Below are 21,970 nucleotides of genomic sequence, written 5' to 3'. Positions count from 1 at the left end.
ATGTTCAGGGTTTTTGATGAAGTTAAAAAAAAACCCTCATAGAACAACTACATGTACTGTACGAGGGGCTGCTAATAAGTCTTTGGCTTTGTGTTCTTTTTTGCTTCTATGGTAATGAATGTTACATCACATGAAAGCCTTATGTGTCTAATATATGTTTTCACAATTTTTTGTACGTAGCTTATGGCAACAGTGATCTAGGAAAACAAAATGGCAGAGTATAAGGCGATATCCACAGCAAATGAGAGCAGCAGACTAGAACAATTCTTGTTTCTGCAAGGAAAGTCTGTGAGTAATATTCATGATGATATGTCTCAGACATTGTGGAATCAATACCCTTTATATTCTACAGTTAAGAACTGGGTAGCCAAATTTAAAATGGGCCACTTAAGCACCAATGATGAGGAACATCTTGGACAACCAAGAGTAATTGTTCTGGAAAAAGTTGATGCTTTGCACAACCTCATACTGGAGAATTGTCGAATTTCAGCTAAAGGAATAGCAAACATCATAGGGATTTCTTGTGAACTTGTTTTTGTGATTATCCATAAACATTTGAACATGAAGAAGCTATCTGCAAAGTGGGTCCCCAAATGTTTGACAACAGATCAGAAAAGTATGCGAGTGAAAACTTCCTCCTTCATTTGTCAGCATTTTAAGACTATTATGAACTTCCTGGATCAACTGGTCTCTATGTATGAGACCTGGATTTATTTGTATGACCCTGACACCGAGGAACAGTCAGAAGAGGGGAGGCACAGTGGTTCTCCTGGTCCAAAGATGTTCAAGGTGCAAAAATTAGCCACTAAGGTGATGATGACGTCTGTGTTCTGGGATAAGAAGGGCATAATGCTAGTGAATTACCTTCAAAATGGTTCCACCATCATATCAAGGTATTACATTGAATGTTTGGACCAATTAAAGGCAACTCTGAAGGCCAAAAGGAGCGGCAAGCTATGCAAAGGAATCTTGTCCCTGCAATATAACGCCTCCACTCACACTGCACAAGCAACCATGGCAAAACTAGGGGAACTAGGCTTCCAGTTGGTTGACCATCTCCCTTATTCACCAGATTGAGCTCCTTCCAACTATGATCTGTTTCCAAACCTGAAGAAACACCTCAAGGGTACCAAATTTCAAACCATTTCTGATCCCATGGCTGCTACGGATGACTGGTTTGGGGCACAACTGAAATCCATCTTCTTTGCGAAGCTTACAGAATTTGGAATACCCATGTAAGAAGTGTGTTGACATTGGTGGAGAGTATGTGGAATAAATCTTTTCTATTTTTTCCAAAATAAACATCGGGGTGCTTGCTCTACCAAGCACCTTGTGGTTTTCAGTGTGCTATTTAAATATTTGTGCTACTGTACTAACACAGCATCATATTTATTAAATTTGAATTCTCTATTTCAAAGCAAACTTTATTCCCCTAATTTAAATTTACAGTTTAAAAAAAGAAATGCAAGCAATGAAAAAATTTAGACCTAATATACAGCCTCCATATAGAGTTATGAAAGGCATTATTGTTTTGACAAATAAAAATCTTTTGAACCATAGCCTTTAAAAAAAAGGCATAAATATGTAGGTTAAATCTTATCCCAGGCGGGCCCGCCTCCAGTGTTTAAGGCTTGGGCGGTGCCCAGAAACAGAGTGGCGCTGTGCACAGCAACTGGGCCGCTGTAAAAAAAAAAAGGAGCATGGCACCCCTGCGCTAGTGCCAGTCTGTTGATGTAGCAATATTAAAAAGGGATGTTCCTGGTACATACGCTTCAAAGAAGTTATCTGTGATTAGAAAAACACAACTACTTTCTTGAAAAAACAAGAGGGAGAGTACAGCTCAATTCCCTTTAATGGAACTGAGCTGCAAAACCACACCCAAGGGGTGGGTTCACACTGAGGAATTCTCGCGGATAAATTTTTTTTGTCAGAATGCGGAATCAGCCGGCCCATAGAATGGTGTTTATGGAGCCGGCAGAAAGGTGTGCGGCCGTGCGCGCAAACAGCCGACAGTATTCCGCGGCATTTATCCGCAAGAATTCCTCAGTGTGTACCCACCCAAACTGAGAACAGGAGATTTGCTGTTTCTGAAAGAAAGCAATCATGTTTTTCTATGCTTAGATAACCCCTCTGAGAACTTATAAACAGAAAACAAACAAACAAAACAGAAAAAACATTTCCATCTAGTTTGCTCTCGTTTTTTTATCTTTAATTTGGTTGTATGTTTATCTAAGGCATTCTATGTAATACATTTTAACAGTTCAAAATAGGGAATAACTTCACATAGTGTAACTAATATCTGAAATTAACTGATATTAAAAACAAACATGTTTGTACTTTGCATACTACACCACAAAGTCTTACAATATATGAAACAAAGTTCTGTGAATTCTTTGTACAAAAAAGAGAAAAATACAAGGGAATTTTAATGGTGTTATTTAGTGGAGATGTATAATGAAAGGAGAACTTCAGCGAAAATTTTTATTAAAGTATTGCATTGCCCTCCAAAAGTTATACAAAATGCCTGCACTTACTACTGCATCAAGGCTTCACTTCCTGGATAAAATAGTGATGTCACAACCCGACTCCCAGAGCTGTGCAGGCTGTGGCTGCTGTAGAGGATGATCATCCTCTCCAGCAGCCACAGCCTGCATAGCTCTGGGAGTCGGGTCGTGAAATCATAATTTTATCCAGGAGGGTACGGGTAAACATGTGAGACAGTGGCCGTTGTTTGACACGGCCATGTTACACAATGGCTGCTGCTCTTGCCATGTGTGAACATGGCCTAATAAGGGAATACCCCTTTAAGACTGTGTGAATTTATCCTTAGTTTTAACCCGTAGACGACCCAGGATGTACCTGTACACCCTGGCCGCCTGTCACTAGATGACCCTGGGCATACATGTATGTCCTGGGTGTTTATCCCACTATGAAGTGCACTCTAAAGCCAAGCCCGCTTCACAGTTTTAACCCGTAGACGACCTAGGATGTACCTGTATGCCTTGGCCGCCTGTCACTAGACGACCCTGGGCATACATATATGTCCTGGGTGTTTATCTCACTATGAAGTGCACTCTGTAGCACCCTTCGGGGGTCCCGATCGCTCTGCCGAACCGCCGAAGTTCCCTTACCTTCCTAAGGCCAAAGGCAGGCTAAATGAGCAGAGCGCCGATAACACTGATCAATGCTATGACTATGTTTGCATGTAAAAGTCCCCAAGAGGGACGTAAAATGTAAAAAAAAAAAGTAAAAATGTTTCTAAAATGACCCCGAAGCCCCGCCCCCAATAAAAATTTAAACCCCCCCTCATCCCATTATACAAATAAAACATATAAGATAAATAAATAAACATACATACCATGGTGTGTGTAATTACATATTTAAAAAATTGTTTTATAAAAAGTGATAAAAACGTCCGATCTACACAATTATGGTATTAATAAAAACTGGAGATCATTGCGCAAAGAATGATGCCACATACAGCCCCGTAGGTGAAAAACTAAAGCTGTTAGAAGAGTCACATTAAAAACATTGTCAGGATTGTGCAGTAACCTGGTCTGAATTGGGCCTGTTTTGCTTTTGTGTGGCACACCCGCTTGCTTCTCAGCTTCCTGGCAATGCAGGAGTTAAGCTGAGAAGCTGTGGGACTTGATTACACAGCTGGGTGGTCTGTTTGATTGACTGGTTTCTCTGCCTGTCTGCAGCCTGGAGGATCAGAGTGCAGGTCCAATGAGGATCCAATGAAAATTGGTGCGGTCCTCAAAGGGTTAAATGCAGGTAGGATTTACTTCATTAAAGGTAAATATTTGTAAATGATTGTTACCCTAGCCCTGTGTCAAAAACCCTAGCCAAAGAAGAACGCCTCTAGTTACACCTACTTGTTCCAGCCAACAAACTGCCAAACATTAGTCAACAATTGTGCACCAATATGTGTAAGTTGTGGTTTCATCTTATCCCTTTTCACTAGTGATGAGCGAATACTGATCTATCGAATATTATCAAATAGTTCGCCGAATATTTGATAAATATACAACAAATCCCCCAATTTCCGTTTTTTACCTCTAAGTGGTTGAATAGATGTTTTTCAATAATCGAATATTTGTTCCCATAGACTTTAATGGGATTGAATATTCGATCGAATATTTGAATATTCGGGATATATTTGTACGAATATCGAATATTTGAATATTTCACTATTCGCTCATCACTACTTTTCACCACTTACATACAATTTTAGTTGTTGTCCCATTCTTGTTATGCTTATTATGATGATTGTATATGGTCTGGGTGACTTTCATAATGAAAAAATATACACTTACTGACCTAATCCCATTCTACTAGGTTGTATATTTCAACCTATTTATTGAATATATAAACAACCTGTTACATGGTACAGAATGAAGCCTTGTATTATATAATTAGAGTTGTAGTTGGGATACTGTAAATGTAATTTTAATAAAAACATAATTTATTGAACAAAAGAGATGAAAATCCCAGTAAAATGCAGCATTAAAGCTGAAATTTACATCTTTACCAAAGGCCAATTAAATGATCTATGTTAGGCATCAGGACTAGGAGGCATTTACAGACCCAGGAATAGCAAGACAAATGCACGGCAATAAAGGTGTCTGACTTTTTGTTTTTCTCATACTGTACAACCCTTTAAACAAAGTATACAGCACAAAGTTTATTATCCCTTCCTAAACTGCTTCAAGTGGAACATTAAAATCAGCTGTATAACATTCTCAGGGGTTACATTAATCTTTCTGAACTCATCAACACAGTTCAAAATGCTCCAAGCAACATTTTTTATTTTTTAGTTCTGTGCAAAACATAATAAAATCTTTTCCTATGGTAATAAAGATGATGTTACAGCTTAAACTGTACAACTTGTACAAACAAGGTTTTCTAAATGCTTTGATCCTTTATTTGTAACCAGGGGAAAGTATATCATGCTGTTGATACATTTGCATATTTTCTAATAGATTAAAATTGGCTGCAATGAGAAATCATCTTATATGGTTTAATGACAAGGTGTAAAAGTTTCAAAGTTTGTCCCTAGTTTAATGGAAACACATTCAAGCAGATGATGATGAATAATGCTTTACTGCCTGGCTGTCTGGCAGAGCACTTTGTGCCGAAATGTAGGATAAATGTAGGATAATGTGTGGGCCCCTTAGTCTACTCCACTATATGGAGTACCTGTCATTAGAGATGAGCGAACCTGCCGGATTTCTGGTTCGTACGAACCAGAAGTCTCGGCATCTGATTCCCGCTGTCTGCTCGCTCCATGCAGCGGGTGGATACAGCCTAAGGAACGCCTGGAAAACTGGGTTCGCTCATCTCTACCTGTCATTAGAAAAAACTTTTTACATGTCACATAGACATGTCAAACATTTTGATCAGTCAGGATCTGAATGTTTAGACCGCAACTGATTAGGAGAATGATCCGAGAGAAGCCATGTGTTCTTTCCCACCTCTGTGTTATCTCTGTGTTATATGACCTAGGTGGAATCCCAAGGAGTGCACAGAAGTATAGTTGTCTCCCAACTGGTTCTCCTGAACATTCAGACCCCAAACAATGAAAACTTTTGACGGATACACTTTAATCCCTTAAGGACACATGACATAGCGGTATGCCATGGGAGCCTGTCACTTAAGGACTCATGCCGTACTGGTGTGCCATAAAGTCCAGATGCTCTATGAAACAAGCTCAAGAAATGAACTTGCATTATGGAGGGAGAGGATCAGCTGCTATAAACAGCTTGGTCCTCACCGTCAATGACGGGTAGTATAGATCGCAATGCCGTCAATCATTAACCGCTTCTGTCACTGTCTGATTGGGACCCATGCAGTGTGACTGTGGGGGTCCTGATAATTTTTCCTGACTGCTGGAGGTAAAATACTTTTTATAATGTCTGCCTCAGACAGACTCTATTAGAAGAGCCCAGATAACACTGATCAAAACTATGCAATGGCCTAGCATTGACCAGTGTAAGCAATCTAATTATTGTTTGTAATAGTTCCTAGGGGAACTTTAAGGTCCTTATATTGAAACCAAAACCAGGAGTGGATTGAAAACACAGAAAGGCTCTGTTCACACAATGTTGAAATTGAGTGGATGGCCGTTATTTAATGGCAAATATTTGCTGTTATTTTAAAACAACGGCTGTTGTATTGAAATAATGGCAGTTATTTACTGTTATATGGCGGCCATCCACTCAATTTCACCATTATGTGGACAGAGCCTTTCTGTGTTTTTAATCCACTCCTGGTTTTGGTTGCAATATGAGGACCACAATACTGACTGAAATATACGTAGTGTGAACCCAGCCTTAAAGTGTAAAAAAAGAAAAGAAAAACAGCCCTGTCGGTGGAAACATAAAATCGCAATGACTCTTAGAAGAGGTTAAGGTCCTTTTACACAGGGTGATTATGCTGAATCAGAATTCCTAAAAACACTCAGTTCTGATAATTGGTCACACAAAGGGTCATTGATCAGCTGAGAAATGAAACATCTTTAATAGGGCCAATAAATTCATTGGTATTAGCCACACATCACATGATGTGTTGAGAATAATAAATTTGAAGGGCTGCATAAAAGATGCAGCGATTGTTAGCCCTGGTCACATGGCTGATCTACCCTTGTGAAGGCTCAGTAACGACTGCCATTCATCAAGGTCAGCATTCTTTATCAAAAGCCTGTCAGCTCATGTAAGGGGCCTTTAGGCTGTAGACTTTTTCCTCCACAAATTGGGCAGAAAATCTGCAACATATTTTTGTAAGTTGACTGTTAAAAACAAATTAACTGTGACCAGTTTGGAGCATATAGATGCTGTTCCAGAAGAATGTGGATGACACTTGAAGAGAAGAGCCCATTTGCCATTGACTCTCATATAATCAGTGCTGAGGCCATGAAATGGTGCTGCTAGAGCTTTAAATTGGTTGACAGTCATTGACTTATAAAGCTTTCTATCTCAAGCACTGCCTGCATGTCCCGCAGTAAGGCTATGTTCACACTACGTGAAAGATCGGCCATTCCGTGACCCGTGACTGCAGTATGCAGAATGTATTATACTGTAACACAACAAACTGTTTTTCATTTTTATTATTATTAAAACAAGCAAGACACTGAGACAGGATTTTTTACCCTAAATTTATAGGGTGCTCTGCTCAAGTTAAAGAAAGAAAATCTGTTATATAACACCACCATGAAATTACGCAATACAAGTATAAAGTAAGCAGTAATCTGAATATTTATTGTATTGCATATTGCATTATTTTATGTGACCGGGTGGCATTTTTTAACTGCAAAGTCAGCAAAGGACTGTGTGAGCTAATGGGATTTTTACATTAGATGGACTAAGACCAAAGTACCAAAGATATCACTTATACTGCCGTCACCTAGCCTTTCATTATGAGTATCACTGTAAAAACTATCACTTTTCACTGACAGCTGTCATATGCTGGTTGTCGGGATATTTTTTTCAATTAATATTTATCACACCTTTGCTTTCATTTGAAGTGGAACTTAGCGGAATATTGGTCTTAAAGTGTAACTGTCATTTACCCTTTTTTTGCAGAAATAGTACAAGCAATTTTAAGAAACCCTGTAATAGGTTTTATTAGGCAAAAAAAGCCTTTTTCTGTACTCAAAAAGCTATTTTACCACCTTCCCACCTCCCTCGACCCCTCCCCCTCTATAAATCATAATAAATACACAGAAATCCTGCTTCTTTTGAAGTGGGGGGGGGGGGAGGAAAATGGCTTTTTGAGTATAGAAGGAAACTATTTTGCTTAATAAAATGCTACTACAAAGTTTCTTAAAATCGCTTGTACTATTGATATTTATTGATTTCTGAAATATGACATTTCAATGACAGTTATGCTTTAACCCCTAGATGACCCTGGACGTACAGTTACGCCATGGAAGTCTGTCACCAGACAACCCTGGACGTAACTGTACGTCCTGGGTGTTTCTCCTGCTATGAAGCTTCATAGCAGGTGGGGGCCGGCTGCAGTGAGCAACTGGCACCTCACCTTTAATGACAGGCTGCAGCGATCGCGCTGTAGCGTGTCATTAACTCCTTAAACCATCCGGCCGCTGCGTTTAAGTGTAGGAGTCCCCTGTCACTTACCGATCGGGACACTGTGGGGGTCCAGATCCCTGTATCGGACCACTGGAGGTCTCTTACCTTCCTCCGTGCGGTCTGATCAGCGATCTGCTCACTGAGCCTGCACAGGCAGGCTCAATGAGCAGATCGCTTTTCACACTGATCAATGCTATGCCTATGACATAGCAATGATCAGTGTGAATAATCACACTAATGTATGTAGAATGTATCACAATCACACTAATGTATGTAGGACTTCAAATGTGTAAAAAAAAAAAAGTTAAAAACACCAATACACTACCCCAAAGCCCTTCTCCCAATAAAAGTTTAAATGACCCCCTTTCCCATTATATAAATAAAACATATAAAGATAAATAAATAAACATATAATATACCGTAGCGTGCGTAATTGTCCGATCTATTAAAATATAACAAGCATCATTGCGAATGGCGAACGGCTTAAATGAAAAGAGGAAAAAAAGTGCGCGGATTACCGATTTGATGTTACATTATACATAAAAAAAAATTATAAAAAGTGATCAAAACTTCCGATCTTCACAAATATGGTATTAATAAAAACTAGGGATCATGGCGGAAAAAATGACATCCCACAAATTCCCGTAGATGAAAAAATAAAACCATTATAAGCGTCACAATAGGCCTATTTTATTAATAACTATTTGCCAAAAAAAAGGATTTCATTAAAAAATTTTTTTTATAACATTAGAGAATCTGTGTAAGGGTATATTCACATGAATGGACCTGCAGCGAGGTTCTCGCTGCGAGTCCGGCAGGTCCTGGCAGTTCCCACACACTATATACTCGCTGCGGTCGTTTAGTATGTAATTCTACCGCCCTTAACCCCTTTTGCTCCCGCCCGGCTCCCCCGCTCTAAGCATACATTACCTCTCCTCGCTGCAGGGGTCCGGCGTCCTGCTCTCCCGTCCGGCCAATCAGTGTGTTTCCCAGCCGCAGCCACTGATTGGCCGGAAGGGAGAGCAGGACGCCGGACCCGTGCAGCAAGGAGAGCTAATGTATGCTTACAGCGGGGGAGCCGGGCGGGAGCAGAAGGGGTTAAGGGCGGTAGAATTACATACTCGCTGCGGTCGTTTAGACCGCAGCGAGTATATAGTGTGTGTGAACTGCCAGGACCTGCCGGACTCGCAGCGAGAATCTCGTTGCGAGTCCGTTCGTGTGAATATACCCTAAGGCTGGGTTCACACTACGTATATTTCAGTCAGTATTGTGGTCCTCATATTGCAACCAAAACCAGGAGTGGATTAAAAACACAGAAAGGCTCTGTCCACACAATGTTAAAATTGAGTGGATGGCCGCCATATAACAGTAAATAACGGCCATTATTTCAATACAACAGCCGTTGTTTTAAAATAACAGCAAACATTTGCCATTAAATGGCGGCCATCCACTCAATTTCAACATTGTGTGAACAGAGCCTTTCTGTGTTTTAAATCCACTCCTGGTTTTGGTTGCAATATGAGGACCACAATACTGACTGAAATATACGTAGTGTTAACCCAGCCTTAGGCTAGGTTCACACTATGTATCTGTGCGGCTGTATTGCGGGCTGTAAATTATCGGCCGTATTTTTCCGGTTCATGCGTACGCTGGAAAGTATACGATATACGGCTGCACAGTACACACTATGTATGAGCCTACGGCCCAATCGTAAATGGACCCGTAAAAAATGAACAAGACCATTGTTTGCGGCTGGAACTGTGCAAATTCACGGCCTTGGATTGACAGGCGGTCCGTACGGAGTACTTCAAAAATAGCCAGCAATAATGCAGAATGCCGATGCCTCTAATAGTTAATATATTAAATTAACAAAACACATTTTCTTTGTAATAAAGTCCCTTTCGTTGTTCAATAATTTAATTCTAACGAATCCATCATTGTGCAAATAAATATACTGTTAAAATAAATATATATAAATAAATGTATATTTATATATATATATTTATTTTTTGACAGTATATTTAATTTCACAATGATGGATTCGTTAGAATTAAATTATTGAACAACGAAACTGATTTTATTACAACAAAAATGTGTTTTATTAATTAAATATTAATTAGTACAGGAAGCTCCATTAAGCCGTTAATTCATATTCCCGGTAAATAGAGCAAACTGTACTAATCAACACTTTAATTAAAACAGCAAATGTTTCTTCTAATTATGGTATCACAATAGCATTATTAGAAGAAACATTTTGAATTATATGTGCGCTCAGCTGATTGGCTGATCGGCTGAGCGCACATATAAAGAGCCGGTCCGCAGCATAGGGACTTCATTGTGCTGCGGACCAGCGAAGAGGACACATCGGGATGAGTATAAAGCTCTCCCCACCCCCTCCCCAGCACTGCACCCATCCCAGTAAGGAAGGGGGGGTCACTTAACCCCTTCCTTGCTGGGATGGGTGCAGTCTGACATCAGTCTGGCCCCCAAGGGGTTAAGGGGGATGCAATACATCCTCCCTTAACCCCTTGGGGGCCAGACTGTAAGCAGTGATCTGTAAAGATGCTGCATACTGTAAGGTGCACAACACCGCTCACAATAATGGGTGTTGTGCTCCTGTTTGTGTGTTTTTTGTGTGTTTCTCCCTTATTGTTTTTTAGAAATGGTATCCTGTGGATTACGTCGGATTCGGTGGACTACGTCGATGACCAGCGGTTGTTTGGTGTTTTTTTTTTAATAAAATGGTCAATGAGGGGTGTGTGGGTGTTTTTATTTGAATAAAAATTTTTTATCACTTGTGTGTTGTCTTTATTTCTTTACTTTATAGACTTAGTAGTGGAAGCCGTCTAATAGACGGAATCCATTACTAATTCGGGGCCTAGTGTTAGCCGGTATAAAATGGCTAACACTAACCCCCCATTATTACCCCAGTACCCAATGCCACCAGGGGTACTGGGAAGAGCCGGGTGCCAGTGGTCCCGGAGCGTTAAAATTGGCGCTTCTGGACTGGGGTGGCAGAAGGCTGGTAAGATTTATGCTGGGGAGGGCCTAAACCAATGGCTCTTCCCACCCTGGTGTTACCAGGCTGCTGTTGCTTGGTTTTTAACCCAGCTGGTTATAAAAATAGGGATGACCCTATGCGTTTTTTTTTTATTATTTATTTATTTAAAAAAAAAAAAAAAGGGAGAAACACACAAAAAACACACAAACAGGAGCACAACACCCATCATTGTGAGCGGTGTTGTGCACCTTACAGTATGCAGCATCTTTACAGATCGCTGCTTACAGTCTGGCCCCCAAGGGGTTAAGGGAGGATGTATTGCATCCCGCTTAACCCCTTGGGGGCCAGACTGATGTCAGACTGCACCCATCCCAGCAAGGAAGGAGTTAAGTGACCCCCCTTCCTTTGAGGCCTGGTCCTCAAAGGGTTAAGAAAAGACAAATGTGCCTTACAGAAATAATACTGAATAATATTATAAGTACTAGATGCAATTAAGAACGTTATTCAATCTTTTAATTGCAAGTATAAAAACATGTTTATTGGTTCTTTTAACAATGTATAACAATAGGTGATAGAACATTTTAAAGCACTATGTGTGTGTGTGTGTGTGTGTGTTTATGTGTGTGTGTGTGTATTTAATGCAATTATAAAGTGGTACACATTTTGGCGTACACAATTTGGTACGTATTTTTGCGCAGTATATTGATCAGTATTTTGCAACCAAAACCAAGAGTGACTTGAAAACACAGAAAGGCTATGTTCACACACTGTTGAAATTTAGTGGATGGCAAGTTTAGTGTGAACAAGTGTTAGATTAAATGTGCAGGCTGTAATTACTTTGTTATGTTTCACATGTGGGGTGTGTGGCTCCCTCCTTTATAGCTGTGCACTTCACCCAGCTGCTGTAGGTGTGTTACACAGAGTTCAGTTGCTCTTACATGCCTAGATATGGAGACTTATAGTCCGAGAGAGGCCATTGTTAGTGTAGGTCCAACTCTCTGAGGGAACCTTAACGTGGTGAGTTGGTACATTCAGTTTGATCAAACCGTTTGCTAAAAAAGATTTTCAAAAAAATGTTTCAAATATTTCCTTAAACTCAAATTTTTCATGGCACTTGCACTTTGCTGCAGCAACTTTCTGTTTTTGATTTGCTGCTAGCCATGACTGTGTGCAAACTGCATAGTGTGAACAAGTGTTAGAATAAATGTGCAGGCTGTAATTACTTTGTGAAATTTAGTGGATGGCCGTCATTTATTGGCTGTTTTGAAATAATGGCCATTTTTTGCCAATAAATTACAGCCATACACTAAATTTCAACAGTGTGTAAAACATAGCCTTTCTGTGTTTCTAACCTGCTGTCAATTAAATCCTACTCTTTCATTTCATTATAGTCTATGAAGCAAATAATATAGATCTTCAGCTGGCTGTATCTCTCCCGCTCCCCTCCAGCTGTATCTCTGTATCTCTGATGACGTGTTAAAAGTTCTTTCAAATGAGAGCAACAATTTTAAAGTTCGTTTTCTTATTAGGAACATTCTATCAAAAAAATGTAAAATAAAATAAAACCAAAAACTTTTTTTGGGAGTGGTAAAGTCCTACAGTGTAAACACACTCGAATTCGGCTGCGTTCACACTACGTATATTTCAGTCAGTATATGAATATTTCAGTCAGTATATTTCAGTCAGTATTGCAACCAAAACCACGAGTGGATTAAAAACACAGAAAGGATCTGTTCACACAATGATGAAATTGAGTGGATGGCCGCCATTTAATGGCAAATATTTGCTGTTATTTTAGAACAACGGCTGTTATATTGAAATAATGGCTGTTATTTACTGTTATATGGCGGCCATCCACTCAATTTCAACATTGTATGAACAGATCCTTTCTGTGTTTTTAATCCACTCCTGGTTTTGGTTGCAATACTGATTGAAATATACGTAGTGTGAACGCAGCCTACGGCTGGGTTCACACTACGTATATTTCAGTCAGTATTGTGGTCCTCATATTGCAGCCAAAACCAGGAGTGGATTAAAAACACAGAAAGGCTCTGTTCACACAATGATGAAATTAAATGGATGGCCGCCATTTAATGGCAAATATTTGCTGTTATTTTAGAACAACGGCTGTTATATTGAAATAATGGCCGTTATTTACTGTTATATGGCGGCCATCCACTCAATTTCAACATTGTGTAAACAGATCCTTTCTGTGTTTTTAATCCACTCCTGGTTTTGGTTGCAATACTGATTGAAATATACTGACTGAAATATACGTAGTGTGAACGCAGCCTACCACAACCAAAATTGCAACTTACAATTAGTGAGTGGTGAATTCTCACCATTCCACACCTGACAAAGCTCGAAGATAACTTCAAACTGGTGAATTTATTACTCACACGAAGGAGGGAGTTGGCTTCACACTCCCCTCCATAGCCTGGTTCATGTTGTCAGAGAAGCTTCAGGTCCTGGATGCACCTGTATTCACACTCAGGAAGCTGCACCTGTTCAATGATCCACAACATTTCAATTTCAACATTGTGTGAACAGATCCTTTCTGTGTTTTTAATCCACTCCTGGTTTTGGTTGCAATATGAGGACCACAATACTGACTGAAATATACGTAGTGTGAACCCAGCCTAATGGTGCGTTTACACAGATTGATTTATCTGACAGATCTTTGAAGCCAAAACCAGGAACAGACTATAAACAGGGATCAGGTCATAAAGGAAAGACTGGGATCTTTTCAAATCCATTCCTGGCTTTGGCTTCCAAAATGTGTCAGATAAATCTTTCTGTGTAAACGCACCTTAACATGTAACAGCAAAAAATAAAACCAAAGAGGAAGTTCTCAAGATAATTCACTTTAAGCCCATAAATATTATAAAATTTAAATTCCACAACATAAATCATATATACCACAGGGCCTATGTTGACAAACATAAATAACAACATCATACAATTTTTAAAATGCTGCACCAGAAAAAAAAGTAAAAATAGGTCTTGGACATATTCATACAACACCTTGTATGTACAGTCCCTTGTATTAAGGGATTAGGTCAGAGTGTATATGCAAAATCCCCTGGTGTTCATGGATTGAGTCAGTGCTGGGCAGGGCTGGACTGGCCATAGGGCACTTCTGGCAAATGCCATAAGGGCCGGTGGCCTCCAGGGGCCGGTGACTCCTTTCCCCTACTGTAGAGGAAAGGAGTCACTGGGCCAGGAGGAAGATGGGATCGGCGCGTCTGCCTGGGGTGTCGCGTCCTATGCCCCGGGCAGCTCTTGCATCGGAGAGCTTCCTGTGGCTGTTACTTCCTGTACAGGGAGTGCACGTTAGAGATGCTCCCTGTGCTGGAAGTTCCAGCCCCGGTGCACAGGGAGCTCTCTGATGCGTGCACTGCCCAGGGATAGGACGCAACATCCCCGGCAGCTGCGCATCATCCGGGGGTCAGACGGAGGCTTCAGAAGAAGAGAGGCTCGACGGGGGAGCAGGTTGCTAGGTGATACAGCCTATGGCTATGACTGGGATACAGCCTATGGCTATGGCTGTATCCCAGTTTTCCAGGCGGTCCTCAGGATGTATCCACCCTCTCCACGGAGCAGGCAGACAGCAAGAATCAGAAGCCAAGAGTTCAGGTTCACACGAACCCGAACCTCACCGATTCGCTCATCTATAGTTATTACCCGGACTGTCGACCCTGCATTATTGTGTTTGTTTGACTTGTTTTGTCTTTTGGTTTCACTAATTAGTCAGTATGTGGTATTAGTCAGTATGCAGTGGTATTATTCATTATGTGGTGGCATTAGTCATTATGTGGTGGCATTAGTCAGTATGTGGTGGCATTAGTCAGTATGTGGTGGTATTAGTCAGTATGTAGTATTAGTCAGTATGCAGTGGTATTATTCATTATGTGGTGGCATTAGTCATTATGTGGTAGCATTAGTCAGTATGTGGTGGCATTAGTCAGTATGTGGTGGTATTAGTCAGTATGTAGTAATGCTGTTAAACTCAGCACGGTGACCGTGGCCGGAAGCAGTCTGTCTTTGTACACTGTGTAGTGGTGACAATCTGTAACTGCAGCACCACTACACACCACAGAGACAGAAGCTTCTGACCCCATTTACTGTGTTATTATCTGTAATTCCAGTCATAGCCATGAAGATACAACATGTAGCCATGCTGCACTCACAATATCGTCTCACAACTAATCACCGCACGGCGAGTGGGCCTGTGTGCTCTGAAATTCCAGGGCTGATTTTCAGTCCCAGTCCCAGTCCGGCCCTGGTGCTGGGACCGGCTATTGGTATAGTCCAAGATAAGCATTAAAAGTAGTTGTAAAAGATTATTTATTAAAACACAACGTGTTTCGAAGTTGTGCCGACTTCTTTCTCAAGTGTCTAAAAACAGAATCATTCTAAGATCTATAAAAAGTGTGCACATGCTCTGAACAAGCATAGCCCAGGTGGTGACTAATTACTTGCATAATGGATCGATCCTCCTATTGGGGGTAAGTGGAAGAAGACCGCAGCAGCAGCCCTGGAACGTGGATGGGTAATGTATATCGTTAGTCGCCGCCCACGCACCACTATTACACGTAGCGGTGCGCGGTCGGCGGCCAACAAAAATAGGTCAGAACCTATATCAACGATCAGTCGATGATCGTTGTCATCGGCTTATCATTGTATTTATTACATGGAACAATTATCGTTCTGTGTAATAGTACCCTTAGTGATTGAAGTCTTGTCTTTGAGGAAGGAACAAGCAAAGACAATTGGGGGACCAGAAGGCACAGGAACCGGAGCTCAACTTGATCTTCATAAGGCTGCTAACAGAGTTCTCTAAATCAATAAAGCATGTGTTCTTGATTATTAAAGGGGTTGTCCCGCGATAAAAAATTATTCACAGAATAACACACATTACAAAGTTATACAACTTTGTAATGTATGTTATGTCTGTGAATGGCCCCCTTCCCCGTGTTTCCCCCCACCCACGCTAGACCCGGAAGTGTGGTGCATTATACTCACCGCATCTCGTGTCGTCCACGGTCTCCGATCGTCAGCAGTGACGTCTTCTTCGGGAGGCCGGCGGATCTTCCCGAGTGCCGGCCACCCTCTGCAGCGTCATCCGAAGTTCAGCCGCGATTGGCTGAGCATAACTGTGCTCAGCCAATCGCGGCTGAGCGGCTGATGACGCGGCCACGTCATCAGCTGCTCAGCCGCGATTGGCTGAGCACAGTTATGCTCAGCCAATCGCGGCTGAGCTTCGGATGACGCTGCAGAGGGCGGCCGGCACTCGGGAAGATCCGCTGGCCTCCCGAAGAAGACGTCACTGCTGAGGATCGGAGACCGTGGTCGGCACGTGACAGGTAATGTATAGCGCACCACACTTCCGGGTACACGGGTGGGGGTGGTGGGACACGGGGAAGGGGGCCATTCACAGACATAACATACATTACAAAGTTGTATAACTTTGTAATGTGTGTTATTCTGTGAATAATTTTTTATCGCCGGACAACCCCTTTAAACTATGGCTACTTGTGAACAACTAGAAATCTATAAATCTATTTTCAAGTTTTTGAAACACTTTATAGATAATGCTTTCAAAATTACTTTTGTTCTTAAGTCTTCCTATTGCCTATAAGTGTTTGCATGCGCTTACCTTCTTTTTCAATATTTAATGAACTATCAAGTAAACTTGTTGATACAAAACAGAAAGAACACAGCATGTCATGCTGGGAGTTGTAGTTTAATAAGAGTAAAGAAGCCACAGGCTAACTATTTCTGTAGGAAATTTTACAGTCCGTGTGTTGTTTATGTTTCCAAAACAAATCAAACACTTGCTGGTTTCTGGCAATTAATGCTGTAATATCTATTACCAGGTATTCTATTCATGCTGTGTTCTAATATGTCCATGTTAATGAAAAAAAACTGATGAAAATGTGCTAAATATAGAAAACAATCACCAGTGATTATAATACTTTAACTAATTTCCCCCTGTGAGAATTATAATGAGATGATGCAGTCACTGGCACATTTAATCAGCCCTTGCATTTCCCCCGAGACAGAACAAAGGACAATTACATTACTTCACCTTTTCTTGAGCAAAGGAAGTAGAAGGAGGAGAAGTCTAAATAAGCATTAGACAGTCAATGCCTAATTGTTATTCAGCATCTCGGTCACTCAATAACTCAGCTTTGTTTACCAAGTCCACATACATTTCCACTGTGTGCCAAGGAAATGAACACTAAGAATCCATAATTCATTAACTTTTTTTTTAACTACAGTTTTAGTTTTTTACAAGTATTGTCTTTAGTTTTATAAGTTTCCAATTACCTACTTGCTGATTGCAGGGAATTGCTAAGAACTTTGTGCTTCATACAATTTGTGCCTCATGCTACAAACTGCGTTCTGGTTGATAGAGCAGGTCTATTAGCCATTTATAAGCCACATGTATTAATTATACATTTGAGGAACATTGTTACATTGGTAAATGGGCAATGCCACATTTGACAAATCCTAGTGACATGTCAAAAGTTTAAAGTGTTGATTAGAGATGAGTGAATTTACAGTAATAATGAAGTCAGGCACTTTGTAATGTCTAAAATCCACCTGCTGCCTTTTAACCCCTTCAGGATCAGGCTAGTTTTTTAATAGTTTTTTCCTCCTCGGATTTAAAAGGCCAAAGTGCTTGCATTTTCTCACCTACAGACCCACATGAGCCCTTAACTGATTCAGGTTTCTCCCATTCATTCTCTGGAAAGATTTCTTCCAGTGTGTAAACGATTAACAGCCTGGTCCTCATTTTTTTTTTTGTTTCTCTGCTCCAATCACCTCTGTGATCGGCATTTTGTATAATTTCATTTCCCATGCCTGATGCCTCTTATAGGAATACACTTGTTGTACATATTTCACGCTCCTTATTCCTACTGAATCTAAACTCCTGTTATACCTGATCTCAGCTTGATTCTGACTACTCATTGGCTCTGAGATTTGGTCTGTATTTTGATTCTCCTCGTCCTGACCTGTTTGTTGCCGAAGATCCGCCATTGTGTTTTGTCCATTTTTGTACCTTTTCTTGTGTTATGTGCCACCTCAATCAAGTTCAGGGAATGCCTCCAAGTTGTCAGCCATCATTTAGGGTGGTCTGGAGATAAGTAGGCAGGGACAGTGGGTTTGGGACAGTGTCAGGGCTTCACCTGTCTGTGTGGGTGATCCATCTGTGTGCCCTGACCTGTCCTGACACGGTCCATCCCAAATGAACCAGACCAGGGACCAGAAATGAAGAGCACCTATCTCTGTGGATGACCCAGCCTGTTATACAGAAACTGTTGATATCAGGGAAAATAATGCAATGTTTGATTTCTCCTGTAATGGCACTGCAGGGGACCTAAACACTTGCTGACAGGTTCCTCTACAAATAGCAGCTAAATAAACGGGTTGGCAATTTTTTAGTAAAATTGTTCAGTGTACAGTATTAGTAAGTGTACTCTCACTGTATATACTGACAGCAGCTCCCTGTGTACCTCATCAAACTCCCCTCCCCCATTTTGAGTTCTGTTATGGGAGGAGTTCAGTAGGTGCAAGGGTTTTATCTTAGTCATTATAGAGTCCTCTTTTTGGACAGACTCTTTTTAAAAACAAAGTTACAATAAATGGCAGATCTGTTTAATGTATAATCAGAATATTACAGCAAACTTGAAATGATGAGAGAAAGGATATCAGGTGTCTCTTGGTATTTTCAATAAAGTATATCTTCTCAGGGATGGAGAAGTTAACCAGAGCATCCTTAATAGGTTCTGAACAACCAGAATAAAATTGACATCTCAGAACTATAGTGTTTCACTATATGTCAGCTGATCCGTAATGAAATTAAGTACAATATTTTTCCGTTAGCTCCCTGTCTTCCATTCTTCATGGAAAAGTGGCGTGTAGCACTCTCTGAAAAACAAAGCTTCCACAGTATCCAGATCTGGTGAGTTATGTTTCAGTTCTGAAAAATTAATCACTTAACTTCACTTCTAAAAATAAAAACTAATAAAAGTGTAATGGTTACATCTTCCTGCCATTTTGTCCATTGTTTTATTTTACATTATGCTGTAGCTAGAAACCAGTGATAACATATTAGACATTGCACATTAGGTTTGCTTTGGAATCAATGGCCTCTTATGAAAGAGGCCTAAGGCACCACTAGTTTTGACCTTTTTTTCAAATCCTTTCCTTTTTTCGGCATAGTATTGTTTTTTTATTGGTTTATATTACATTATAGGGGGCATTTATCTATTGCAGAAAAAGGTGCAGATTTTTGTGCAAACCACACTTTTCCATGGCTTATGCCACAATTGCCTGATAAATAAAAAACAAAGGAAACAAAAACAAGGCACATACGCCTCATGTATTACCATGGGGAGAAAGGAGAAGAGAGAAGGTGAAGAGAGGTGCTCACCTAATTGCCCCTTGGCCTTTGTGTGTATCAACCCTAAGTACAGGGTTCCAAAACGTCCTGTTGTCAGGTCCAACTTCCTGAATAGGGGAGCACACTGATGAACTGCCCAGCTGACTGCATCACTACAACAGGGCACTTCCACCAGGGGCCTGTGTTATAAGACAGTGCTAAATAAAGAAGCTCCAGATGTGCTCCAGAGACATTCAGTATTCAGTAAACGGGAGATTATATTAACAAAAGCTTTTTGGAGCAGCATGCTTGTTTTTTCTTTTTTCTTAAATTTCACCGCTGATTGCCTAATAGGCAGGCTGGTGGGGCATGGAAAGGCAGTGGGGAGGGGTGGCCTCCTCCATGCCTTATTTATCAAGGTTTACGTCTGCAAACAGGCAGAAATCATGGCAGAAATCTATACCTGTTCAGACAGGTTCAGGTCCTGCAGTTTTTGCAAAGAGGCATACACCTATTAATAAATAGAGTGGGGTGAATGGGGGTGGGGCTTTATGTAAAACTGCAGTATGAGTACACTAAACTGCCGTATGAGTACACTAGTCTTGATAAATTTCCCCTATGAGTATTATTCCCTTTACACCTAAAGCTTTTGTCACAAAATCTGCAACAGTAATTCTGCAGCAAAATATTCAGGCAAAACTACCATTGTGGGTTTTGTGGCATATTTGTTGTGGATTTGCGATACAGATTTTAAGGAAGAATTTTACATACTGATTTATTGAAGTGTATAATATAATCCAACATAAAAACTCAGCAATAAAGAAACCATGAATGTATTGTAGATTTTTCCGACCCGTAGGAATACATGATATAAATTTCCACAGCGGGATTTTCTGCTACAGAGATACGCCACGTGTGCATCTACCCTAAAACATAATGAATAAAGGCTTGCCAGCTAGTACTACATAAATCATCGCTTATTTATAATAAATCAGTGACAGATGTGAAATTCAAAAATGCTGAATTCTAGACACATCTTAACAACAAAATCATAGTTTCATTAAACCATGATAAAAAGTAAGAAAATAACCATGGACATAAATAAGTATATGCGATTAAAATTGATGATTCTGAATGCTGGGATGAGATTTGATTTGAAATATAAGGGAACATATGGTGTACGCTGCATAATGAAGCATGCAAAATTGATTCAGGCAAACAGCATGAATCATCAGGAGCTACAAATAATTTTCATTTTCCCATGTCTGTGAAAATATATCTTTTTGGCTGCCTTCAGCCTTTTCACAATCAGGTTGTAGTTCTGGATCAGCATCTTCTGCAATTAATAAACATTATTCAAACATGAAATATTTAATTAGCAATACTGGTTGCGTCTAAAATTACAGAAACAAACACGAGTGCCAGCAGTTTGTGAAAAGTCTAATCCTCATTAACATTAATAGAACATTGTATGGCTAATGTCACACACAGCGTTATTGGGCATTTTTGGTGTTTTTTCACATCACTTTTTATTGTGTTTTTATGTGAGGTTCCCTTAAATTCTATGGTGTACTATAAAATACATTGCATACAAAGAGTGGTAATATTTATTGTACTTTTAATGTTTTTTTCCCCAAAAGGGAAGCATCCTTTAGGTAAATGCTTCCTCTAAGCACTGCAAAGTAAAATAAAACAAACAAACAAACAACAACAACTAGTGTTTCATGATGGAAGGCGAAGGAGAAGGATAACAAAATACCCAGCTTGCCACAAAAACCCCTCCAGAACCTCAAGACGAACTGTACCCCCCTTTCTGACATGATATTAGAGGGAATACCATGCATGTATGTGACTGATGAACAATCCTACAAAAACTTTAGCACTAGGTAATCTTTTCAAGGCAAAAAGATGACACGTTTTTGAAAACTGGTTGACCACAACCCAGACTACAGATTTCCCCTTTGAGGGAGTCCAATGAAGTCCATTGAAATGTGAGACCATGCCTACTGGGCAGGAGTAGAGGATGAATCAGTCTCTCAGAGAATGATTGGGGTACTCTGGCCCTGGAACAGGTCTCACATGCCATTACAAACTCCCTTATCACATTGCCTAGATGACCACAATAAGAAAGAGAGAACAAATACCTGGTGCCTGCGATACCTGGATGACCAGAAGAGTGAGTCTCCTCTAACATGTTTAGATGAAGATGGCCTGGAACAAAGAGTTTGTCAGAGGGTAATGTTGAGGGAGCAGAATGTTGAGAATACAGAATAGAAAACTTTAAAGGGGTTATCCAGCACTACATAAACATGGCCATTTTACCCCTCCCTTGTCTCCAGTTCAGGTGTGGTTTTTAGTTAAGCTCCTTTTACTTCAGTGGAACCGAGTTTGAAACCCCACCTACTCTCAAGACAAGAGAGGGGAAAAAGTGGCCATGCTTTTGTAGCACTGGATAACCCCTTTAAATCAGTAGACAAGGAAGCCTCT

General features: G+C 40.4%; 1 protein-coding gene across 1 annotated transcript; it reads left to right on the top strand.

Moving 5' to 3' along the window:
• The first annotated feature begins 210 nt into the window (after positions 1 to 210).
• Positions 211 to 1,077, top strand: LOC138796568 (histone-lysine N-methyltransferase SETMAR-like). The gene has a single exon (XM_069976175.1). The coding sequence runs from the start codon at positions 211 to 213 to the stop codon at positions 1,075 to 1,077; it is 867 nt and encodes a 288-aa protein (XP_069832276.1).
• The last annotated feature ends 20,893 nt before the right edge of the window (positions 1,078 to 21,970 follow it).

Source organism: Dendropsophus ebraccatus, chromosome 7 (genome assembly GCF_027789765.1).
Source record: "Dendropsophus ebraccatus isolate aDenEbr1 chromosome 7, aDenEbr1.pat, whole genome shotgun sequence".
In the NCBI taxonomy this organism is placed as follows: Eukaryota; Metazoa; Chordata; class Amphibia; order Anura; family Hylidae; genus Dendropsophus; species Dendropsophus ebraccatus.
The sequence above is the reverse complement of the archived record's forward strand: the minus strand, read 5'-3'. Positions and strand labels throughout refer to the sequence as shown.